The sequence below is a fragment of the Ascaphus truei genome, chromosome 8 (genome assembly GCF_040206685.1).
Source record: "Ascaphus truei isolate aAscTru1 chromosome 8, aAscTru1.hap1, whole genome shotgun sequence".
Lineage (NCBI taxonomy): Eukaryota > Metazoa > Chordata > Amphibia > Anura > Ascaphidae > Ascaphus > Ascaphus truei.
This window is the reverse complement of record NC_134490.1, coordinates 24,311,869-24,338,483: the sequence shown is the minus strand read 5'-3', so window position 1 is coordinate 24,338,483 and position 26,615 is coordinate 24,311,869. Positions and strand designations below refer to the sequence as shown.

General features: G+C 47.1%; 1 protein-coding gene across 1 annotated transcript in view; it reads right to left on the bottom strand.

Annotated features, from left to right (window-relative positions):
* The window catches only part of SSBP4 (single stranded DNA binding protein 4), a 309,472-nt gene extending 289,147 nt beyond the window's left edge, over positions 1-20,325 (bottom strand). Inside the window, exon 1 of the mRNA XM_075610834.1 lies at positions 20,096-20,325. Coding sequence (XP_075466949.1) covers positions 20,096-20,151 — 56 coding nt within the window. The 5' untranslated portion in view covers positions 20,152-20,325. The remainder of the gene's footprint in view (positions 1-20,095) is intronic.
* Between the last annotated feature and the right edge of the window lie 6,290 nt (positions 20,326-26,615).

Here is a 26,615-nt window from a genome sequence, read left to right as displayed (position 1 = left end):
AATCTGTTAAATGGAGAGCTCCATTTTAACCTTCCAGACACTTATTACAAACGCTTACAGTATATCTCCTGAAGAGAGCATCAGATTTAAATAATACCAGCAGAATGGTAAAGTGCAAGAAGTAAAAATAAAAATAAATAAATATATGACTCTGGGCAAAAAAAAAAATGGCTTTATCCCTTTTGTTGCCAGAGGATCAGAGGATTCACAGCACCACGGCCCCTCCAGCCAATCACGATCATGTGACCGCGGCATCACTTAATCCAGAAACGGAAGGAGTTCTCCTCTTACATTTCTCTGCGGGTCAGATTGCGTTCTGTGTTCCACAGCAGAGAATGGCACAATCTCCCCAGGTCCCAGACCCCATGACGGAGAGGCTAGATTCTGGGTCAACCAAAGGGTCAAGCTGTTTTTGTACCCCAAGTGGGACTGCACCTTTAAAACCTTGCGTGTGTCTATCACAGGTTATGATTATTCTGAACTTTCCTCAGCAGTGCTGGCAGGGAAGGGGTTCCCGGAGGGGCCTGCAATGCAACATTAAAAAAGGTGCAGTCCCACACAGGACCAAACCGATACCACTCCAAGTTTATTCTGTAAATAAGCGTTACCTGAAGTCTCCCCTAAAAATGAGCCATCTTGAAAGTGAGCTCTTTGGGGTGCGCTTTAAAGCCAAAACAAACCTTATTATTTTCTGGGCTGCTATTATTATTATAATTTACATTTTTTATTTCAAAAGGCCGAAAGCCTGCAGTAGAGTGTCCACATGGTAACCCCAGCTGTTTGTGGTCAGTTGAGCAACTCCAAGAGGCCGCACAGAGCTGTTTTTCATGCAGACTTCAAAGGAGCCTCATCAGAGTAGTGGTTTCATTCATATTTCTTTTCCCTTACGATGGGGTAAAGGGTCAGTACATCCGAGGATCAAACTGAACTTATGGCAATGGCATGTTTAATAGGTTAAAATGTAGATGTTTGACCTTTCTCAATTCCATCGAGAAGTGAAGAGCAGCCGATTCGTAAAAGGTGGAAAATAACACTGATTAAACACAATTATAGGCTAAAGCAGTAAAATTCAGGGCATTATTGAAAACCCTGCTCTCTGATTGGATAATGCCCGGAATTTTAACCAATCAGTAATGCCCTGAATTTCAGCAGCTTGCAAACTGCAGTTTTCAATCTGTTTATTTCCAGCCAATCAGCTTTCAGAACAGCTGAGACACGGCAGGGGATTGGTTTGAATTAAGTAAAAGCTCTGAGACATGGCAGGGGATTGGTCAAAAAGTATCAGCCACAGTTTGACTCCTCCCCCTCCCGAGCTGACTGAGATTTTCTGAGCAGATTCAGTTGAATTGGGGGGAGAGAGACTGCAAAGAAGTAAGTTTGTTGTGTATAGAGGTGCAGTGGTGTGTGTGTGTGTGTGTGTGTGTGTGTGTGTGTGTGTGGAGGGGGGGGGGGTGTAGAGGTGCTGTGTTGTGTGTAGAGCTGGGGGGAGAGCAAAGTTTAGTAAGTGGCTGCATTTTTTATTGTGGCCTCAGTGTGTGTGTGTTGTGCTGTTGTATGTGTAGCAGCAGTTTGTGTGAGTGTAGAGCTACTGTGTGTGTGTGTGTGTGTGTGTATAGAGCTCCAATGTGTGTGTGTGTGTGTGTGTGTGTCCGTAGCAGTGTTTATGGGTGTAGCAGGAGAGTTTGTGTGTGTGTGGAGCTGCTGTGTGTGTAGAGCTGCTGCTGTGTGTGTAGAGGTGCTATGTAGTGAGTGTAGAGAAGGTGCTGTGTTGTTTGTCTAGAGCTCCAGTGTGTGTGTGTGTGTAGAGGCACTGTGGTGTGTGTGTGTGTGTGTGTGTGTGTGTGTGTGTGTGTGTGTGTGTGTGTGTGTGTGTGTGTGTGTGTGTGTGTGTGTGTGTAGCAGTAGTTTGTGTGTGAGCTGCTGTGTGTGTGTGTGTACACAGAGGGGGCGGCAGTGTGTGGATATAGACATCTGCAGTGTAAGCGTATATAGAGGTGGTTTCATGTATTTACCATTTTATTTTAATAAAAAAATCTATATAACTATACAAAAGTGTCTATAATTTATGAAATAAGCCTACATTTCGCCTATAATAGTAACTAGCTGAGAGACCCGGCGTTGCCCGGGATGTAATTTTGGGGGGGGGGGGGGCGTACGACAGGGTTAGGCGTAGTTAGGTTGGTGACTGAGTGGGTGACTTTGGGTCGGTGACTGGGTGGGTGACTTTGGGTCGGTGGGTGGGTGACTTTGGGTCGGTGGGTGGGTGACTTTGGGTCGGTTTGACTTTGGGTCGGTGGGTGGGTGACTTTGGGTCGGTGGGTGACTTTGGGTCGGTGGTTGGGTGGGTGAGTTGGGTCGGTGGGTGACTTTGGGTCGGTGGGTGACTGGGTCGGTGGGTGGGTGACTCTGGGTTGGTGGGTGGGTGGGTGTGAGACTGAATGGGTGGGTGAGTGTGAGACTGAATGGGTGGGTGAGTGTGAGACTGAATGGGTGGGTGAGTGAGACTGAATGGGTGGGTGAGTGTGAGACTGAATGGGTGGGTGAGTGTGAGACTGAATGGGTGGGTGAGTGTGAGACTGAATGGGTGGGTGAGTGTGAGACTGAATGGGTGGGTGAGTGTGAGACTGAATGGGTGGGTGAGTGTGAGACTGACTGGGTGGGTGAGTGGGTGACTGACTGGGTGGGTGGGTGAGTGGGAGACTGACTGGGTGGGTGAGTGGGAGACTGACTGGGTTGGTGAGTGGGAGACTGACTGGGTGGGTGAGTGGGTGACTGACTGGGTGGGTGAGTGGGTGACTGACTGGGTGGGTGAGTGGGTGGGTGAGTGGGTGACTGACTGGGTGGGTGGGTGAGTGGGTGACTGAGTGGGTGACTGACTGGGTGGGTGAGTGGGTGACTGACTGACTGGGTGGGTGAGTGGGTGACTGACTGGGTGGGTGAGTGGGTGACTGACTGGGTGGGTGGGTGACTGGGTGGGTGACTGAGTGACTGGGTGGGTGACTGAGTGACTGGGTGGATGGGTGACTGAGTGGGTGGGTGACTGAGTGACTGGGTGGGTGACTGAGTGGGTGGGTGACTGAGTGACTGAGTGGGTGGGTGACTGGGTGGGTGGGTGACTGGGTGGGTGACTGGGTGGGTGACTGACTGACTTGGGTGACTTGACTGAGTGAGTGGGTGGGTGGGTGACTTGACTGAGTGAGTGGGTGGGTGGGTGACTTGACTGAGTGGGTGGGTGGGTTACTGAGTGGGTGGGTGGGTGACTGGGTGGGTGGGTGACAGTGACTGGGTGGGTGACTGGGTGACAGTGCGTGGGTGGGAGACGGTGGGTGACTTACCTTGACCCCGTGGCATCTGGCTGGGGCAGGAGGTGAGTTCGGGAAGCTGGGGGGGGGCAAGAGTGGCAGGAGACCCGCGCCGCGCTTCCCCTCCGTCCGGGAGCCGACGCACGTGAGGGGGAGTCCCGCGCCGCGCTTCCCCTCTCCGGTAGCGGCGCACGTGAGAAGGAGTCCCGCGCCGCGCTTGCCCTCTCCGGTAGCGGCGCACGTGAGGGGGAGTCCCGCGCCGCGCTTCCACTCTCCGGTAGCGGTGCACATGAGGGGGAGTCCCGCGCCGCGCTTCCCCTCTCCGGTAGCGGCGCACGTGAGGGGGAGTCCCGCGCCGCGCTTCCCCTCCGTCCGGGAGCTGGCGCACGTGAGGGGGAGTCCCGCGCCGCGCTTCCCCTCTCCGGTAGCGGCGCACGTGAGGGGGAGAGCAGGAGGCCCGGCCCGCGCTTCCCCTCTCCGGTAGCGGCGCACGTGAGGGGGAGAGCAAAAGGCCCGGGCCGCGCTTCCCCTCTACGGTAGCGGCGCACGTGAGGGGGAGAGCAGGAGGCCCGGGCCGCGCCGCGAGGGGGGAGGAGCCTGGAGTTTGCTGCTGAGCAGGAGGGCCGCGGCGCACGGTGAGGGTGATGGTGCGGCTGGGGATGTTGCGGAGCGTGGGGATTTGGGTGAGGTGGGGGGAGAGAGTGAGGGGCACCGGGAGAGGAGGGGGAGGGGGTGTGTGTGTGGAAGGTGAGCTGCGGTCCAACTGACGGGGGAGAGTGAGGGTGTGTGTGTGAGGGGGGGTGTGTGTGTGTGTGTGAGGGGTGTGTGTGTGTGTGTGTGTGTGTCCGTCACTCTGCCTCAGGCCAATGAGAGGTGCGGGGGCGGGCAGGCCAAGGGACCAATGAGATTGCCGCTAGGGACGCAGACATACAGTGCTTTCAGAACTATATAGTAGATAATCCCCTCAGAACAGGGCATTACTGGCCAATAATGCCCTGGCTGGGTTAAAGTCCCTCGGCTTCGCCTCGGGCCTTCAACTCTTCCAGCCAGGGCATTATTGGCCAGTAATGCCCTGTTCTTCAGGGATTATTACTTAAATATTGTATGTGTGTTAAATAACCACCTAATGTCATCGGCCTCCATTCAATTCATGGCAAAAACCTTGGTGGATTATATCCTGTTAAAAATGATAAATGTGTCCTGTGAAAATATGTCCCGACTTCCACTTTACATGGTTTGGTTTACAATTTTTTTTTAGTACTTCTAAAGCAAAGGAAATAAATTACGATGGATACAATTAGATTGTAAGCTCTTCAGAGCAGGGACTCTTCCTAAATGTTACTTTTATGTCTGAAGCCCTTCTTCCCATTATATGTTATTTGTATTACTTGTTATTTATATGATTGTCACGTGTATTACTGCTGTGAAGCGCTATGTACATTAATGGTGCTACAGTATATAAATAAAGACATACAAATACAACACACACATCACTGCGAAATGCTCAAAGAACTAGATTGGTCATCACTTGAGTCTAGGAGCAAAGTTCATCTTTCCTGTCTTGCATTCAAATACTTTCTGGGCAAGCTACCCATCTGTCTGAACAAGCTCCTCACCCCTACCACATGCAGCACTTATCATCTGAGATCAGACTCCAAAAGACTGTTCATGGTCCCAAGGTTCAACAAAGTATCCGTCCGCTCCTTCTTCTCTTACCGTGCACCCCAAAACTGGAACAATCTACTGGAGACTCTCACAGCCGCCACCAATCTAAGCAGGGACTCCTCTTCCACAATGTTACATTTATGTCTGAAGCACTTATTCCCATGATCTGTTATTTATATTATTTGTTATTTATATGATTGTCACGTGTATTACTGCTGTGAAGCGCCATGTACATTGATGGCGCTATATAAATAAAGCCATACAAATAACATGTCAGATAACATCTTTAGGAGCACCCCCTTACTAAATCTCAAATATACAGTATTGCTGCCTCACATAAACCAGTCCTGGTTCAGCTTCATACCCTTGATTTAAACCATTGGTGTTTTGTAGGGAAAAATTGTGCCAGAACCCTAAAAACAAAGAAAAATTTATTTATATTTGCACTACAATAAATTGAATCAGCTTCAAGAAATGTGTAAAGCATTTACTCCTCTGCTAGTTTGTATCCAGACTCCTTTCTAACCATTTCAAAATCACTGCATGGTGCTGAAAATTAAATAAAAAAAAAAAAGGGCAGAAACTCTGTTTCCCCCACAAAAACTGCCCTGATTTTAACACCAAAACAGGCAGATTTCAAGTGTAGTGCACACTGCCTATTGTTCTCTTATCCTGGGCTAGCTGGGGTCAGGTTTCAGTGAGGGTGTCGCCCTTGTGCTTTCAGAAGCTCCAGGTCCCCATTCAGCTGGAAAACACCCTGTGTGAACCTTCTCAAGCTCCTATTGACAATCCCCATATCTGTGCTGTAGCTCCCTTTGTCTTGGTGACCTATCCCATGGTCTATGCACAGATGGTGACAAGCCAAATTGGGAACAGGTTTTTTTTTTTTTTTTATCACTTTGCAATAGCCTCTCAGGCCGCAAATGTTTTATAAAAAAAAAAAAAAAAAAGGTGAAAACACACAAATATATATTTTATTTATTTTAAAACTAGCATGGTTGCTGCTTCTGGTTAGGCATCTATCCAGAGAAGACCATGCTAATTCTTAAACCAGGTCTCTAATACACACATACACTTTGCTGCCATCTATGGTCCTTTAAAACAATTGGTGGTGTAAGCTGATGGCATAATGGAGTCACTGGACTTTTTTGGAAGTGAAAAGATTAAAGCCCAAAAAGAGGGGTAACCCAACACCTCGCCCCACCCAAAGGCAATCAATGCACCCCTATAAACAGGAGCAATTTGTTGTTACAATTTCTTAAATTGTTACAAAAACGGCAAAAACATCACTTGTGGGAAAATGCAGCACCCATTATTTTCACTCCCGTGAACAATCCCATGTTAGAACCACCCTTTAAAACCGTAAGGCTGTGAAAAGCATTAACAAGACACTACACAACGATTTCTATTTACACAGATGTGGCCAGGTCTCACTCTGGGCTTCCCCTTATGGCCCCGTACCTCCAGTAGCTACGGGGGTAGTTGCAGGTTGGCGGACTGGCGAGCGCCTCACCAGAGCTCCGCGGGGAGCAAGTACACAGGGGCGCCGCCATATTAGGATTGGCCGCACATGCGCATTATGAGTTTGTGCATGGGCAGTACGGCTCCAAGGAGCGGCGGCCATTAGAAGGGGATTGTGCATGCGCAGAGCCCAAATAGAGCGGCGGCCATTACAGGAACATGTCCACAGGGGAACTACATGCCCCTTAATGCACTGTGGCTGCAGGATCAGGTGGCTAAGCACAGCCAATCGCGTGGCCAGATTCCCCTGCTATTGATACATTTGCACCAAGAGTCAGTCGGAGCTGGGACATCAGAGGGTAAGGGTGTGTGTTTGCATGGTGACTGTAGGCCTCTGCACTTGGTCAGAGACCCCCTGTTAGGCCAGACTAACATACGTTTGTGGTTGCTTCCCAAGGGCATTGGATGGGGTGCTCTGCTCGGTGTCCCCTAACTTGGATTCATTTAAACTCACCTCCCTGATGTAGTGCACTTTATTTATTTTACAGTGCACAATTACATGGTTTATTTTATATTTTAGTATCTCCGGTTTTTCTTTTACTCAATGGATCACCACGAGTAAGTTTGTTCCTCTGATTTGGCCGATCAGTTTCAAAACCGCTTGAAAATAGGCTGTACACACTTGTCTACTGTGAAGAGGAGAGAACTCATCCAGTTTAATAATAAGCTGCAGGGACAGGCCCATTAGTTAGAGACACTGCCCCTGTAGTGCCAAGTGTGAGGGACACAGCCAGGACGCGGCGGCTAACTAGCAGTCCGGTGGTCTGGGTCCAGATCACCCCACAGATAAGAGACCCTCTTGATGGTGGGGCCCTCCAGCTGGACACCACCCCACGTGGAGGCGGACTCATCGATGACGGTGTGGGACCGGACGGCCCCTTTGTCTTCATTTAGTGCTACAGAGTGTTGGAGCACCCGGCAGGTATCACACCTACGAGTGCAACAACTTTAACACGAGTTGTGGACAGCACTGTCACACATACATTGGGTGGGCTGGCTTCTGTGGACACTTGGAGGTTGAGTACCCAGAGCACCTCAGTATTTTGGGGTAAACCCCACCAGGGTGTGGACACAGTGGTTGTGGGCACGGTGTGGGGGTATGGCCATGTGAGATGTTGCTGTTATCACCTGTTCAGTAAATCTGTTATACCATACCAGTGTGTATTTCTTACATTGTGTCCTGTGACAGGGTTATCCAACATAGTTAGGATCCCGTAAAGGTGGAGGCGCTGTCACCAGACGGATCAGGTACACCCCAGGCACCCAGAAGCGGAGGTTCAGGCCTCCTATGAGCCACAGGTAAAGCACACCACACACACAGTCTCATCTCCCATAGGGTGGGGGAAACAGTGCTACACAGAGTATCAAGCAAGACATCCACAAACTACTTTAATTCTGCATCAGGCACATTAGCCCATGTTGAATTGTTTCTCGCAGATGAACACTGGCAGTCACGGTGCTGGATTTCACATGCTCATCTACAAAACAATGCCATGTACACTGCCATGTACCCTACCACCCTGGGATTGAAGCCAGACAAGGGAATGTCTCTAAAAAGGTGGCAGCTGCCCCCTGCATACATTGCTGCTGCTCCATCTGGACCGCTCTCTTCAGGTATCTGCTGGTTTTTTAATTTTATTTATTTAACCCTTCACTGGCTAAAAACTAGCATCCCTTTGCAAGGTCATTTTATTGCAGGCCTCTCCAACAGCAAATGGGTGCATACATCTGCATGCTCAAAAGTTCTTATTCTTTAAGAACGTTTTTCTTATAAGTGCACTGGCAGACGCAGGCCGTTAATAGTTTTTTAGAGTTGTAGGGCAAATAAGGATTTTTACACAGTAATTAAGAAACCCCCCAAATGCCACCATAGAGATAGGGGAAAAAACCACAGGGGTGTGAAATGGGACCCTACCTGAACCGTACATTCCAAAAGCAAAACCCCTAAAGCAGTAGTTCCTCTAGGCCAGGGGTGGCAAACTCCAGTCCTCAAGGGCAACCAACAGGTCAGGTTTTAAGGATATCCCTGTTTCAGCACAGGTGGCTCAGTCAAAGACTGCATCACCTGTGCTGAAGCAGGGATATCCTTAAAACCTGACCTATTGGTGGCCATGGAGGACAGGAGTTGGATAGATCGATAAGCAGGGGGTCCCCGGAACTGAACCATGTTGATTTCAGCTCTGGGGATCCGCTTGTTCCAGAGATATTTACTGGAGGAGCCGCCGATTACTTCCTGGCATTTAAATCCGCGTCTAACAGGCCAATAGGAAGCCGTGGCTAATGATGTTGCAGCTTCCAATTGGCCCGTGTAAATCGGGAAATTTAAATGCCATTTTGTTTCCTCTGAAGGGGATGCTTCCCCGGTAAGTATCTTAGGAACCAGGTGCTTTTAAGATTTTTTAGAAGCAACACCAACAAAATTATTTAGAAGCAGACCCAGAACACCAGTCATTATATATTTTTTTTTATTATTTCAAGTTTCAGTTCCAATAAATTATTTAAGCATTATTTCATGCTTTATTAGGTTATTTTTGCATTTTGCGGTTTACTGTGAATTTTCTATAAATTGGTAAACGAGTTTTGGCAAAACTAGGACCAAACACCTGAACAAAAAAAACAAAACCAAAAAAAAAAAAAAACACACGCAAAAGGGTTTACACCCAAAACACGGATAATATTTAGAACCAAAATACCACTGTAGATTGACCAATACTGTAAGCAGTGCAACAGCCTGTGTCACAAACAAAAACGCCTACGCAATATGCTTCATACTTTATTAGTAGAGCGTCTCAGCTCCATTTATTTCAGCAGAGCTCCATGGCATGGAGACCCAGCCTCACCACATACAGCAGAGATACTCAACGCCAGACCTCAAGCCCCCCTCCCCCCACCCCCAACATCAGGTTTTCAGGATATCCCGACTTCTGCACAGGTGGCTCAGTGTTCGACGGCCACCTGTGCTGAAGCAGGGATTTCCTGAAAACCTGACCTGTTGGGGGTGGGGGGGGCGGGGAAGAGGAGGGAGGTTCTTGAGGACTGGAGTTGAGCATCACTGGCTTACAGAATAGGGGGCTTAGTAAATGCCCATATGCAACATGGTCACTGGTGGTAATGATATGGCAGTGCATCGTAGCTCAGTTTCTATACCCACAACTACATCACTGCAGCCAAAAGTGGCCAAGCCACTGGCACTGTGGCTTTAAACAACTAGAATGGAACATGCTACCCCCCATTGTGCTGTCTGCAGGCCCATTGCCAACCTGCTGTTTTATACCAAGTACATGTGATATATTTTGTTTTCTGCGCAGGGGGAAAAAAAACATTCAGGAGCACAAAATATCCCTAGCTAGAAATGATTTGCCTCCCACAGTGCAGAAAATACAAGGAAGGCTTAAGGCGTATCGGAATAGAAATTCTAGCTTTTAAAACATTCCTGCTGCGTGTTTTATTTCGCAGGTGAACTGGCTACCGTCCCCCCCCCCCCCCCTTTCCCTCCTTATCTCTGTTCTCTTCTAACACGGAATGAGAAATGAGAGTAATTTTTTTTTACATAGTATGCATATGTTGAAGGCCCAATTTGTTTAGTGCAGGGGTGGTCAACAGGTAAGTTTTCTGGATATCCCTGCTTCAGCACAGGTGGTACAATCTATGGCTCAGTCAGAATGACACCTGCGCTGGAGCAGGGATATCCTGAAAACCTGACCTGTTGGTTGCCCTCGACGACTGGGAGTTGGCCATCCCTTATTTAGGGTATTATATTAATGTAGGTAAAGGTAGGGTTAAAATGATTGATTTATTTATTTATTTTAAATACAGGGTTGAAGCAGGGGATCTGCAGAGCTGAACACCTTCAATTTCAGCTCCGGGACCCCTGCTTCTGGGGAAACTTACCTCTGAAGGGGTGCTGCCATCTCCTGCAGTTTAAAGCTCACGGTCACATGGGCCAATAGGAAGCCGCCCTGGGTGATGTCACGGCTTCCTATTGGCCTGCAGGGCCCGGGAGCTTTGAAAAGCAGCCATATAGTGAACCCTGGAGTTTCTACCAGCACCCACTATGGAGGTAAATACCTCTGGGGTTCAGCTCTGGATACCCCCTGATTTAATCATGCATTAAAACAAATACAAAACGCTTAGACCGCCTCTTTAAAATCCTTCTTAACTCCCCTTGTGACCTTGGACAAGTCACCATCTACTTGTTCCTCAGGCAACAAAATTAGATTGTAAGCTCTATGGGACACAGACTAATTGTGCCTGCAAAATGCCATGTACATTCTGTATAAAAACGGTCAGCGCTATACTACATAATATTTTTATTAACCGCTTTGGGAGGCAGAGCTTGGCTCGTCCTTAGAGATGGATGACTGGGAAGGCAGCTTACAGAAGCTCAATATGTACTACTATACAAGGAGAATGCTTACAAAAAGTCCCATGTCACTGGTACATGACCCCAGTTCGCATACATAAAACAAACAAGGCCCACTCTCCAAATTGTTTATGGAGTTCTAGGCAGCGGAGCGCTAGGTCTAACATACAGTCGGGACCATCCCATGATCCATCCACTCTGGTTTCAGGTATTTACCTTGACCGATAATTTGTTAGGGCTATCACTCCAGTGGGACCCTTAGCTGGCACACCTAAACAAACCAGCCGCAGAACGGAAAGAAAAACACATTCTTACACACATTTACCTCCACTCAATGCAGTATGTAATGACCAATGGTATCAGAACACCATTCCTACAGCATCTCAAATGAAGAGCAGAATTTTGCAAACCATTCAATGACAAAAGAAACCTCACCTGTTACGTTTATTTTATTCAATTCTTCTTATACAAGGGTCAAACTTTCCATTCCCTCCCCCACTTATTTTTCCTCTTTGTTCTTCTCCCATGTTCAATAATGTAAACACTACTGATGTTTCGATGAAGGTCCCTTCCCCAGCTTTTGCTTTCTTCTGTAGCCTTCAGAATATACGAAAATGTAAACAAAAGTTAACGCTGCTACACACACATACAATAAAACCTGCGGCTATTTATATTTGGAAGAATTTATGGTGTCGGTTCATCCCCATGTATGAAGACTGTCACAGTAATAGGGAGGCCAATATTGGTTAACCAAATAAAAAGGTAATACCACCACACTCCAGGCCAACAGGTTACTTCCACTCAACAGCTTTTGCCTCAGGTCCCTGCAGTGTAAAGACAAGAGTCTCGGTCACTACAAAGCCTATTCAAATATGGGATCCTACATGGGAGTACTACACCAGGTAGAAACCAAAACACACAAGTCCATTGAGGCTCAGCAATAACTGGAAAATCTTAACCTTTAGAGTGCTCTATTGATGTACGTTATGGCACAAATGCTAGTTTACTAGGTTGATCGGTTAAACTGCGGTCGGCCAGATCGAAGCAGAAGTGGAGTCACCTTTACCTCAGCTTAAGGGATGGAGGATGTCATAGCGATCACATGACTGCAAATGCCGGAGGACCGGGCAGTGAAAAAGGTTAACCCCTTCAGTGCCCTAATGACGCGCGGTGTACGTCAACAAAAGTGGCACCCCAGTGGCCCTTATGAACACTGTACGTCGTTGGCCTCTGCTCGTTTTTTAGTGGATGTTCGTGATCCACACTGAAGGGCGGCGCCCCCTTCCCATCACATCCGGCCGGAACCGAAGCAGCATCACGTGATCGCTGTGAAGAGTGGTCACGCGATGCGGAAGTGCCAGAGGGATATTTTAAGATAGATACACACACACACACACCTTATTTGAAATGGGGTTTGCAGGAACTGAACTACAGCACTAAGATGAGCTCCTTCAGTTCTTAAAGCTGCAGTTCATGCAATATCCTGCATGTGTGTTTTTTTTAATAAATCAGTTCTGTAGTAAGAAAAAAAAACTTTTAGCATTTTCTGTTTTAAAAAAAAAAACAACTTTGAAAGACCAATTTTCTTGTATTCTATTTTAACAAGCATGCTTGTTCCTATAGCAACGATTTACATTCCCCATATTTAAAGATGTCGCCAAACTTTGCCGATCAATAGACGGAGAACGAATTGACCGGCAGCTACGCAGTTTTTTTTAGGTAAGTAGAGATTGCACAACTGAAACTATTGAAGTAAAAAAAAAAACTAAAAAGGGAGCCTGAACTGCAGCTTTAAGCTATTTCATTTTGAAATTCTGTTACGTGGAAACAATACAGTCACTGGAGTCAGCCTCATTCTGGCAGCCAATCAGAAATTGTGGCATCATTGTGAGATGACATTGCAGCTTCTGATTGAGTGACCCTGCAGCCATCTTTGTTTTTCCAAATACTAGCCAAAGTAATCCATGAAATATTGTGGCGATTGGAGGGTACCGAAAGTTTGGGTGCCGCGTTCAGGATTCAGGGGACTCCCGTTCCATAGAATGCAAAAATCGAACTGTTGGTTTGTTGGGGGGGGGGGGGCGGGAGGGGGGGTGTTTGAGATTATACCAAAAGCTGCAGGGCGGCAGCGCTATTCTGTGACATCACCTTGCGCTTCCGCCGAGCAGCATCTTGATTATACCAGGGAGACAGGGCAGAGGAGGCTTGGAGGCGTGGCCGTGAGCGGTTTGCCCTCATTGGCTGAACTGCTCACGTGACACGGTCAGAGAAAAACATTTTGAAGTCTCTTCCCCAGCCGTCCGCTTTGCAGTATGGCGCGCTGGGACCGTCGCCATCGGTATGAGGACTTTAATTGGATTTATGCTGTTTTGGCTACACTCGACGCTGCACGAGTTTTTAGGAATAATCACGGCCCAAGACATGCTTACGTTTGAGGTCTTCATTCAAAAATTCTCTCATTATTACCTTATTATTTTTTGAAACTGTTCCCTTATAAATAGAGACACTGAACGGAAGTAGAAAAGAGATCAGATCAAAACAAGGTAACCATGCTACGTCTATTTCGTGGCAATTAGAGTTCTTAAAAAAAACTCCCATTGGCGGCCATATGTAAAAGAACCAACAAAATTATTTGACATTAAATTTTCTCTGCAGCTAAAAACGGCAGGAATATTTGGTTTGAAGCATGCAATTAAAATAATGAACGGCACTGGGGCAAGGCTTTTTTTTATTTTTTTTAAGGTGTTGCATGTGACTAGGAGGCAATAAGGCACTGCAGACCCAAAACGGAGTGTTCTTATACACCAACTCTTATATGGAATGATGACATTGGAAGGAATGGAATGGGGTGATCAACTACAGGCCTCAAGGCCCCCCAACAGGTCATGTTTTCAGGATATCAGTCGAGCCACCTGTGCTGAAGCAGGGATATCCTCAAAACCTGACCTGTTGGGGAGGGGGGCGGGGGGGCCTTAGGACTGGAGTTGAGCACCCCTGCAAGAAGGTAAGGATAGGCTTCCTATAGCACATATACTATTAACTCTTCCATTGCCAGAGCAGGCCCCTCTAATATTGTAATTTAGAAAGGGAAGGAGAATAAATAAGATAGAAAATACCCACAGCGTTCACAAGAACAGACCTACAAATACAGGGACAAGAGGACAAATAGATCATTTTACTTAAGGCCTACGCCGGACACAGGGTAACAAAGGATTTGCAAGCAGAATGCAGGGAAATGGTTTCAGAGACTTCCCAAACACCCTCTTCTAGCATTGTCTTCAGCCCTCCTGATGATGACGACATTATTGCTCAGTAATAAATGTGTTCCAGACACAATCGGCGTTTGGAAAAATCAGATGGATTTTGTTCTGTACATGGCACAGTGTTCCCAGGTAAAAGCGAGAGACAGAAATACTTACTGCAACACACACACACACACACACACTATTACACTGCAATAATATACAACACGTAGTAGGCCTCTAACACTTTTTCTACCAGAGGAGTCCACAACACCCTGTCCCGCGGCAGAGTTAAAATATACATACAGGCCTTCACAGACATGACCAGAAAGATCTTGCATTTTCACAAGTATATCTTCCTTTTTGTATTATTATTTGTCATGCAATGTGCTCATGCTTTCTAATAAACAATTACAAACACAAAGTAACTGTGCAGTCCGTCTAGAACTTTAATAACTTGTCAAATGCATCACTTAACACAGTAAAAAACAAACAAAACAAGCTACCTACTCAACCAAATGTTGTCAATGCTGCTTTAACACAACACAACGACACACACACGTATGCCAAAAATAAGACCATCTACCTGAACATAAAACAATGGCCATTTATTTCTATGCTATCTACAAGATTTGAGCTCGGCTCAATAAAGGTTCAACTGAAGGGAATTATAGCATGTAGTTGACAATCTCACTTAATTAGTTATCAAGCTGAATAGCGATACTTTAGTGATTGAACAATTAATAAGCTGCGAGAATGTATCAATGCGCGTGCCGACATCGAACAGTCTGCGTCATTTCTGTGCGCTTTTGGAACAAACTTGACATGTTTAAGAAGCTGCCCTCTGAAAATGAACATGTAACAACATAATGCAGAACCAAGTGGGACTCAGTCATGAAGCACTACAAATAGTCTACAGCTCCATTCCCATCTAGGATTTTTGGGAATTGGAACCATGGGGTCCCTCTCTGGTGCCGACCCATGGGGTCCCTCTCCGGTGCCGACCCATGGGGTCCCTCTCCGGTGCCGACCCATGTTATTTTCAGAGCCGGGGACTCCCTGCTTCCCAAGATAATTACCGGCGTATTCCATGGTGCAAGAGCTCCCTCCTTGGGAGACAGTATGGCCAACAAACTTTACAGGATCATCAGGCCAATAGGAATCCGCAACTTCCTCAGTTGCAGCTTCCTATTGGCAGACACCAGCGTCCATGTTGGATTCTCCATGAAGTGCAACAGCACAAAAGGGTATCTCGGGAGGGGGGTTGGAACTGTAACTGCCCCCAACTCCTCCTATTTACACTCTCCAAATTATACAAGAGCTTTGTGACTGAGTTATGTTACGTGTCCATCAAAGAGGAGCATCTTAAACATGTCCAAAACATGTCCCAAAAGAACACACAAAATGACAGGGATTGTTCTGTCAGCACACGCATTAATGCATTTCCACAGCTTACTAAAATGTTCATTCAAGTCAAGGGAAGTTAATGCCTTGATCGGGGTGTGATACGCCCCACATCTAAGCTTGATGAATCTGCCCCTTGGACATGATGCATAAGCCTCTATTCAAATAATAGGTGAAGCCGCCTTTCCCATCCTAGGAAAGATGGTAAATGAATGCCTTAGACAGCTTCCCACCACTGACTTTGATTGTAAGCTCCTCAGGGCAATGATTACTTTTCATATAGTATTATTTCATGCTGCACTTATGCAACTTTTTTATTTTATAAAAAGAAATAGCACATATTGTTGGTGCTATACATGAAATAATTTTTTCGGGGGGGGGGGGTGTTTAAAAGGACCCCTGTAAAGTATGTTGTGAAATTATGTGCAACTCCAATCCCCTCTAATAGCGCGTCTGAGATCAGATGCATTGTAAGGAACCCCAACCCCCTCTAATAGCGCGTCTGAGATCAGATGCAGTGTAAGGAACCCCAACCCCCTCTAATAGCGCGTCTGAGATCAGATGCATTGTAAGGAACCCCAACCCTCTCTAATAGCGTGCCTCAGATCAGATTGATTGTAGGGAACCCCAACCCTCTCTAAAAGCGCATTCGATCAGATGCATTGTAAATTCTTCTGTATTTAGTTAGGGATGCCCAGGGAACCTAAGGTTTACTATATACCCCGGTTGAAATACACAATGTATGACTTGCAGCGGTGAGTCTTCAATTACAACTAAGGCCTCGGGCATGGTAAGCGCTTATGCGCTGACCCGTGCTGAGGCGTGCTGCTGCTCGGCACTGAGTCCCTGCAGCCGCAATGAGAGCGGCTTTAGCAGGGGTTCGCGCACGCGTCCGCACGCTTGGGGAAGCTTGTGTCTGCCGGAGTTTTGCAATTTGGCGCTCGCCGGAGCGCAGGGCTGGTCACGTGAGCGGTTCGCCCAATGAGGGCAAACCAGCTCCGTGACGTCACTGGCCCGCCCCCAGACGGTGCGCTGTGTAAGGCCAGGGAAAGCACCGCTTTCCCTGAGCCTCAGCGCGCCTCCGCACTGACAAACCTACTATGTCCCAGGCCTAAGGCCTCGTCCAGGGTTATTGCTTGCTGGCGGAGGCGCGCTGAGGGAAAGCGGGTGCTTTCCCTGGCCTTAGACAGCGCGCCGTCCAGGGGCGTGTCGGCGGGCGGGCCAATGACGTCACGGAGCTGGTTCGCGAATTGGGCGAACTGCTCACATGACCGGCCCTGCGCTCCGGCAAGCGCTTGAATTTAAAATGTACCTAAGACCTACGCTTCCGCGCGCTTGCGGAAGCGTAGGCGAGCCCCTACTAAAGCCGCTCTCATTGCAGCTGTAGGGGCTCACTGGTAAGTACCAGCGCGCCTCAGCACGGGTCAGTGCGTAAGCGCTGACCATGCCCGAGGCCTAATCTAGCAAATGCTAAAAACAACTTATTTTTTATTTTATATTGCCTGCATGTATTATTCATGTACATTTATGGGTTTCCCCATCACAATGTAATTTCCCAGTAAGGAATCACATTGGATAGATATCATACACATACAGTATATATACATATACAGGCAGTCCTCGGTTATCCAACGGAATCCGTTCTGGAAGTAGTGTTGGATAGTGAACCTGTTGTAAAGCGAGTCCCATGTTAATCAGTGGCAGTGAGTGTTGGATAACTCATTAAGACGATGAAAAACGGCCCATAGGGTTGCGTTGGATATGCCATTCGTTGAAAAGTGAAACGTTGGATAGCGAGGAGTATGTGTGTGTGTGTGTGTGTATACACACACACACACACACACACACACACACACACACACACACACACACGTTTACGGGACCCATCTTAAGACATACCCACAGTCTTAACTTGTTAAAAAAAAAAATAATAAAAGCCTTTAGATTATTTTGTCGATAGAGAGACACAAACACACGTATATATCAGAAACCTAGCCAATATCAAGAAAACGTACTCCGTGTTGTCACGGTTTCAAATGTGTTAGAGTTTGCTGTACAGAACGCTACCTACCTGTAGCTAGACAAGCACATGTGCCAAGTGTTTTAGAAAGTTTTTACATATCTTTTTATAAGCCCATGACTCTGCTTACATGAAGAACCAAATTAATTATTTTTTATTATTTATTCTCATATAGAGCCGAGCAGACGTCTGGAGCTTTATTTAGAATGAACACATACAGAAAATACAAGGGCAGAGTAAAGAGCACAGGACTTGAATGTAAACAGAGCGGGATGCAATCCTACCCAGAAGAGCTTACAGTCTAAGTGAAGCTAGATCTTTAAATTCAGTTAGAGAGGCCAAGCAGGCACCATATATGTAGACACACTCCGAGCTACTTAGATTGTAAGCTCTGCTGCCATGGTTTATCCTATAGTCCTTCATTACTCCCTGTATTTTACATTGATGCATAGAGCATAAAACACCAGCTACATTACATGGTTGGCGTGATACAATAAGATTACCCACTTAGCAGCTGTGGTTTATAAACTCAGTAGTCAAAGTGCCAGCATAAAAAGTAGTGGTACCGAGCTTCACTACAGCACAATAAGTCATTTCAAAACGGCTTAAGCCTTTTTTTTTTTAGTGTTTTTATTTACCATGTTTTTAAATTGCAATAGAAATGGAGAGACCTTTTAAAATATATTCAATCTCCTCTAAAAAAAAACAATAAGGGAAGGGTGCGCGGGGTTTTCTAAATAAAAGCAGCGGTACTGCCGCGCTTCTAGAGCCATGTTGTGAAATGATATGTAAATCCATCGTCTTATTAGAATTAATGTCCAGATCAACATCAGCAGCACAAATGCCAGAGAGCACAGTGTTAGCTTTGTCTCTGGCACAATGCTATGGAAATTAACTATTTAGTGCCTTCTGTATTGGAGAGGCCCATAAGGTATTGTCACAGAGATGCTGCTAACTCATCCTAAACAATTATAAACTGCGGGCTCGAACCCCTAAATCACTGTTTAGCCCCTTCAGTGGTGGAATGCTTTTTTTGAACACACCAATTTTCCCAGAATGTATTTTTTTTAAAGTGAATAAAAACACATGGGAACAATCTTCAAAAAGAATGAATGTTAGGAGTATAAAGCGGGTCATTGTTAAAGATGTCTTTGTGTGGAGTCTCTCGGTGTGCTAAGCCCTTGCTTCGTTTGCATTGTGTTATTTGGGGTGGGAGGGAAAGCATGCTGTTGAAAAGCGAAAAGCCACAGAGTTAAATAAAAGATTAAAAACAGGGAGGATTGGAGCAAGGGGGACGCTGGCTGAAAACACGGAACAAGTAACTTTCCGCGGAGAAGCGTGCAAGGTCCACGCAGAAATCCATTGTTACAAATTGAAGCGACAAATGTAGCCCCCCCAAAAAATAATTGGAGCGAATTTGCAGTGGGGAAGCCTTATATCTGAGCCAAAATATATATGGAACACATGCATCAATTAAAACAGGGTCAGTTTCACACACACACATACATACATACATACATATATATTTCTTTATAATCTTATTTTCTCAGACTTCCCAAATTTGTAATAAACTCCTCACAATTCAATGGATGATCACTTCTCTCTCTCCTGTAGCTCCCAAAACAGTTGCACACATTGCATTGTGTATGTAACACATGGGTATATAGTATTTCCAAACCTCAATTAAATGTGAAAAGAAATCCATATACAAGTTTTCAAAATAGCTTTCAATATAAAAATTTTTGATGATACACACATTTCTTTAAAATATATACATAGGAGATGTTATCTGTACTGGGAAAATAACTTGGTACAACCTACAGCCCACCCAAAATAATTATAAACACAACTAGCTACACAAAGAGAGCAGTATGGGAACAATGCAACCTGGTAATCGGTTGTAATTAAAGAAATACACAGTGCTGGAAGCCAGCAATCAAGTTATTGCAACCACAACAAAAACTTTGGGAATGAACATAAGGTTGCATCAAATGTTAAATATATGACAAAGTGCCTATAAAGATTTCAAAGCCATCAATGCTATATACAACGTCCTAATGCACATGGTATGCTGATGGGGCATTTAAAGGGCTTGGAGACGAGATTAGTCTCAGAACTTTTCCCCCAGGCACTAGGAACCGAACCAGTACTACTGAAAAACAGCAATGCCAAAATACAGATAAGGCAAAATAAAGAAGAGAAGTTCCCCTTTGTCTCCAGATAGTTACAGCATCTTCTCCATGTGCAGGAAAGCCAGCTCTCAGCAAAAAGTTACCTGCACTTAGTTTTGGGGGGAGTGCAGTGAAAAAAAGCACACACACTACACACCAAACACATGTAACATAGCCTAATATAACATGATCAGCCTGCTCTATGCATGCAACTTCCAGCGTTAACACCAACACTCACTGCTTATCTGAGATGCAACCAACCCCCTCCCCTCTCCACCTACTGTGGCTGAGCACACCACATCCTTGCACTTTATTCATTCAATTCCCATTCATATTACTCTGCACAGTGAACACAACAACAAAAAGCATAGGTATACAGCTCAGATATCAATGCATTTTGGACTTACTTTTCCCTTGCCTGGCTATCAGAAGGGACAGTGGATCCTTTCCCTTTGGCATACATGCTTGTTTCTGTTTCAGACTTTTCCTACTCAACACCTGTCAAAGAAAGGAGCCAGCAATGCTCTCTCTATCTCCATAGCTACCCCTTCAGATTTTACATCCCAAAGCATTGGCCACAAATCAGGCACATTTTCTAATGGGGGATCTTGAAACAGTCAGAGCTCTTTTTTTTTTCTCTCTCTCTCTTTTTTTTTTTTCTCTTTCTCTCTTTTTTTTTTTTTGTTCAGCTGTTCCAGGAATTGCTCACTCCTCCCACCCTGATGAGATGGTGTTTTTTTTTTTTTTTTTTGCCTCCCCCCCTCTTAAAAGGGCAATGTCAGAAAGCCTGATAACCTCAAGCAGGAGGGAGATTTTATTTAACCCATTCGTTGCAGGCCCCTCTAGCAGGGAAGGGGTTAAAAAAAAAAAGTGGAAATCTATTTAAGGAAATGAAAAGAAAATCAAATAATTTCTCAAATGTATACTTATTATTATTATTATTTTTATACCGTCAAATTTAGAAAATATGTATTTAAAAGCCCAACCCTCATTCCTTTCTTGGGTGTACATAGCTGCCATCTTTTTTTCTCCCTGGCAGCTAATGGTTTAAGCAAATAAACAGAACATTTAATCACTCGTAAAATATGTATATGTTTGAATTTTTCAGTTTACTTACAAAATTTAGACAACAAGTATTTAATAGCCCAAGCCGCGCTCATTCTTGGGCATGGCTGTCATTTTTTTTCTGCCGCAAATAAAGTAATTAAAGTAATTAAATGTAAAAAAAAAAAAAAAAAAAAAAACACCAAAATCTGTAACTGTAACCTGATTTTAAAAAAAAACTGGGATTATTGTGCAAAGCATAAAAAAGGAATGTTAAAATGTGGGAGAAGGCGTTAAAAGCCTTTAACCCCTGTTGCAAAATGTTATGGCTTCTCCAAAAATATTGAACACAATGGTGAATGGTGCGATACACTCGAGGCACGCACATCCCTCTCATCTCTCTCTGCTCCGTGCTGTTTCCTCCTCTCCTTGCTCCCCCCCCCCCCCCTCCTGGCACCTCCTCCTGATTGGCTGCATTACCCAGAAGAGGCCTATCAAGATGGAGGAAGCTTCCCAGCCCCCTAGCAACAGCCCTGCTCGGGGCGATCCCATGGCCCCTGGAGGCCGATCAGGTCACTAAGTCCGGAGAGGTAATACCGCACACATACATATCCAGTATTACCTCTAAAAAAAATTACGGGACACCCGGCAAACCCTAGTTACGTGAATGGGTTCAGCGGCGGATTTCAAAATCCAGCACAGCTGTTGTGGCCGGCCCCTTACCTTACGCCCTCCTCCTCCTCCTTCTGAACCACCGCGTCAAATGACACCGCGGACATCACCAACGCGACGTCGCACAGCGTCACGTTGCCATGTGGACGCAACTTAATTTGACGCTGCGACGTCATGTTGCCATGGTAACCAGATGCCGTGACGTCATGTTGGTGACTTCCATTGCGTCATTTGATGCTGCGGTTCAGGAGGAGGAGGAGGGCGGCAGGTAAGGAGCAGGCCACACCAGATAAAATGACATCCCATTAGGTCCGACAGGCCCGCGAGCGCGGCAAAAGAATATGGGGGCAGACATTTTTGCCGCCCCAAAATTTTCCCGCTCTAGGCCCGGGCCTAATGGGAAATCCTCTAATGAATGGGTTACAGCTGCAGCATGGTGGTGATGTTTGACCTCTGACCTCCCCATTGACAAAATACATGTTGCACCTGTGGCCAGGTCTCCCTCTGGGTTTCTCCCTCGGCCACCCCTTAGTTCCCTGCTTACCTCCGCTATAGCGCGGGAATCACCGGCGTGTGCAGGGAGATGCCGGGTGCCGCCGGAGTGGCAGGCGGACCCGGCACAGCTGTAGTGGGGTTGCGGTAGGGGCCGGAGTGGTGAGCGCATCGCCGAGCTCCGCAGGGAACGAGTGTTCAGGGCGCAGCCATCTTGGATATGCATTAGAGTATGTTTTGCGCATGCGCATTGGGCAGTACAGTGAGGAGGCCATTTCAGGAGTGGGGGAGCATGCGCAATACAAGCGCAATAGCGGCGGCCATTACAGCTTAGCTCCGATGGGGAACAACAAGCCCCAGAAGCCACTGTGGCTGCGGATCACATGCTGGCCAACAGCCAATAGGGCTGCCAGAATCCCCTGCACTAGGAGAGATCCAGTTGGCGCGCTCTGCACACCAAGCCAGTCGGAGCTGGGACAGAGAAGGGTAAGGATGTGCTTGGTGTCAGTGTCCCCTGAGCTAGGCCAGAGACCCCCTCATAGGCCCCAGCTAGGCCCCGACTCACCCTATAAGTTTGTGGCTGCTACAGGGACAGGCCCATTAGATAGGGACACTGCCCCTGTAGTTGCATAGTGTCAGGGAAACAGCAGGATGCTGCGCAGTAATTGCGGCCTGTGGTCTGGGACCAGACCACCACACAGATAGAGACTCTCTTCATGGTGGGACCCTCCAGCTGGCTACCACCCCACGTAGAGGTGGATGCTATCGCTGACTGCGACAGTGTGGGACAGACGGGCCCCTTTCTTCAGTCAGTGGTACCAGGTGCTGGAGTACCTGGCAAGTATCAGAAAGTCAACAAGTGCACCAACTATACACTCTCACTGTGTGCAGCGCTGTTACACACATTTGGGGTGGGAAAGACAATTGGGGCTGGACACTGGGACAGTGGTGCCCCATGCACCCGAGTATTGTGAAGGTACTGCTTCTCAGTCTATATATGTGTGTGCTGTACTAGTATCACTTGCTCTGCGCACGGATTGCATGTTCAATAAACCTGTTTCCCTATATGCGTGTGTATTATTGTATTCGGTCCTGTGAAGGGGGTTATCCGGTACTATCCGGATCCTTCGCAGGTGGAGGCAGTGTCACCGGAATCAACTAGGTACACCCCAGGCTCCCAGCAGCGGAGGTTCAGGCCTCCTGTGAGCCTTCAGGTAAACTGCACCACACTTCACTCAGTAGCTATCTAATTTCCCAGAGGGTGGGGGAAGCAGCGCTACACACCTACAGGGCCACCAACAGGGTGGTCTGCCGGGGTTGGCGTCCCGGGCCCGGTGAGTCAGGGGGCTGGCAGCCCGGGCCCCATGCACGGCCGTGCTCGTGTCATTTAAAAAAAATGCTGGCGAACCCCGTGCGCATGCGCAGAGCAAAGGCATGTCCGGTCTGCAGGGCCCAGGGTTGGAATGAGTGGCGCGCGTCTGGCAAGCTGCCCCCCCCAATCACCGGACCCCATCATGTCTCCCGTCCCACATGGGCACCGAGGGGAATGTGGGCCGGGGGAGGACGGGCCCTGGCGAGCGCACGCCAACCTTGTTCCCCCCGTGCCTTCATCCCGCCCGGGCCGCAGCCACGGGGGCCGGGGGCAGCGGGGGGGAAACACTGCAAATGCTGCCTGTGGACCCGCTACCCCCCTTCCCAACGTGGGACGGAGGGGAAGTGCCGTGGCGAGCCTGCGCCTGCCAACCCAGCTCTCCCTCGCCTGCCTCCTGCCCGGGCAGCAACCCACCCAGGCAGTCACCCACCCACCCAGACAGTCAATCAGTCACCCACCCACGTGATTTCCATCTCCCCTCCAAAACCAGCCCCACCTACTGCCAATTGAAGGCCCCCCTCCGGCCGGTTGGAGGCTCCACATCCGCCTCCCCCAACCCCCCCCCCCCCCCCGCTCCAGCCGATTGAAGGCTCCCCCGGCAGGTTGCAACGCGGGCTGAGTGAAGGCCCCCGCGGACCGGTTTAAGGATCCACCCTCTGGGCTGGTTGAAGCCTCCCCCTTCGCTGACCGATCGAAGAGCCCCACCGCAGACCAGTTGAAGAGAGGTATTGTAATTCATTTTAGTCCCATACTGTACTTTACCCCTTAGGTCCATAGTAAACCCCCCAGGCCAATACTTAACCCCGCACCCCCCAGGCCCAGGTTACTTAACCCCGCAAGATGTCTCTCTTTGAGCAATGGGTTAAGTCACAAATAAGACACACTAGGTGCCTCTGCTCTGAGAGTAAGGGGGTCATTTATATAGCTTAAAGCTGCCATTCAGCCCGTTTTATCGGTCAGAAATCCCCATTGCCATCAATGGAGATTTCGGGGCTTAAAGCCGCACAAACGGCCAGTTCAGAGTATATAGAATTACCCCGTAAAAGATATAACGTTTTCACTGTCAGAGGTTACAGAGACGCTTTGCTATACATTCTGGCAGCAGAGTTCGCACTGAAAAAAAAACACTAAAACAAATAACTTTCAGACATTTTTTCAAACCGATGATCCTTCAACATTCTTATACTTGTGCACATTGAGGCTTTCTACTGTTTTAATGACCCACAGACCCAAAGCAAAACATATGTAATATGTCTTTTCATTTATGTCGGGCAGACAGTGTGCACAGCGCTGACATCCAACCTGGCAGGCACAAGTCTGTACCCCAAAGAGCTCACCCTCTCATTTTTGGGCACACAAATGACTTGCCCAAGATCACAGAGTTGACAATGTGATTCAAAGCTGGTTCACCCACTTCATGGATAGTGTTCTTGCCACTGAGGTGCCTTTGCTCCTTTAGTCCATTTGTTCCCTAGGGCCATATTACCTAAGCAGTGCTAGTCCACAAGACACCGTCCAGCGTCTGAAGAGACTTCATAGCCTTTTCACTTAAATTGGCGTTAGGGTTTTTTCCAGCACTGGAAGGAAGTCTTGTGAAATAGCACTGCTTAGTAAATATTGCCAATTATTTTCTCATGGCTTTTTAATGCTCTCTTATATAAACACGCAGCACTCGGGCCAGAGGGGAAAAAAAACGAAAACAGAAAAACTAAGTCAGCCATCTTAAATGTGTCCGGGGGGGGGGGGGGGGGGGAAATACATACATTGTGACTACAGCTCTTGCACTTAAAGCACAGATCCTGCCCCTTCTAGTTCACTTACAGTATTTTTGAATGCCAGTCTAAGAACAACAGAGTGACAGTTCCTGTGCTATTGTTGGAATATAATAAGAGCAGCACATGGGGTTAATATTATTCGGAAGGGGGAGGGGGGTGGGTCATAAATGGGAGACCGCCTAGATCTTATAATAATAATTATTATAATAATACTATTATCTGGTGCTGCCAGTGGGGCCCACAATACATTGCAAAGGGGTTAAAAAAAATGTGGCATTGCCGCTTTAAAAGTCGAGCATAAGTGTATTTGTTTTAAAAATGTCTTTTCTGCCACAGGTGAAAGTGAATGTATGTGTGTCCTGTTCCAAGACCTGTGCTGCACAGATTTATTTTATGTGTCTCACTGATTTGTAGAATCAGCGTTTCATAGGGGGGTATGTATTAAAGTCTCCTCGGCTAAGATACCAGGGCAAAAGTGCAGCAAATCAACTGCACCAAATGTATCAATGTTCTTGACATCTGTGGCAGTGTCCTATCAAAGACCAACGGGCCTGGGGGTCATTTATCAAAGATCCCTGGTTGCAAAATTAGTGCAAAAACCCAGCACCCGATCAGGAACATCCAATTGGTGTCAAAGGAAATGTTTTTTCTTAATAAATCTGGTGCACTTTTTTGCCCCTGTTCCGTAGCCCAGAGACTTTGATAAATAGCTTCCTATGTCTCCACGAGGAGAAACGTAGACGCACTGCTCCGTGTTTTGAAGCAGAGATGTGGTATATGTCGGAACAGTTTCTCACATCTGATGCAGAATGTTACATTTGCGCCACTTCAGATTAGGAGGATTTGTAGCGCAAATAAAAGGCAAAAAGAATGGCGCACAGAGACGCAGAATGTGATACATCTCATTATAATATGTGCACTGTGTAACTCCTCCCCCAATTCCTCCTACTGACTCTCCCCAAGGTGCAAGCTGGGGCAGAGACACAGACTGTGATACATCTCATTATAATATGAGCACCGTGTAACTCGTCTCCCAACTCCTCCTACTGACTCTCCTCAAGGTGCAAGCTGGGGCAGAGACGCAGTCTGTGATACATCTCATTATAATATGAGCATTGTGTAACTCCTCTCCCAACTCCTCCTACTGACTCTCCCCAACGTGCAAGCTGGGGCAGAGACACAGACTGTGATACATCTCATTATAATATGAGCACTGTGTAACTCCTCTCCCAACTCCTCCTACTGACTCTCCCCAAGGTGCAAACTGGGGCAGAGACGCAGACTGTGATACATCTCATTATAATATGTGCACCGTGTAACTCCTCCCCCAATTCCTCCAACTGACTCTCCCCAAGGTGCAAACTGGGGCAGAGACGCAGACTGTGATACATCTCATTATAATCTGTGCACCGTGTAACTCCTCTCCCAATTCCTCCTACTGACTCTCCCCAAGGTGCAAGCTGGGGCAGAGACGCAGACTGTGATACATCTCATTATAATCTGTGCACTGTGTAACTCCTCTCCCAACTCCTCCTACTGACTCTACCCAAGGTGCAAGCTGGGGCAGAGACG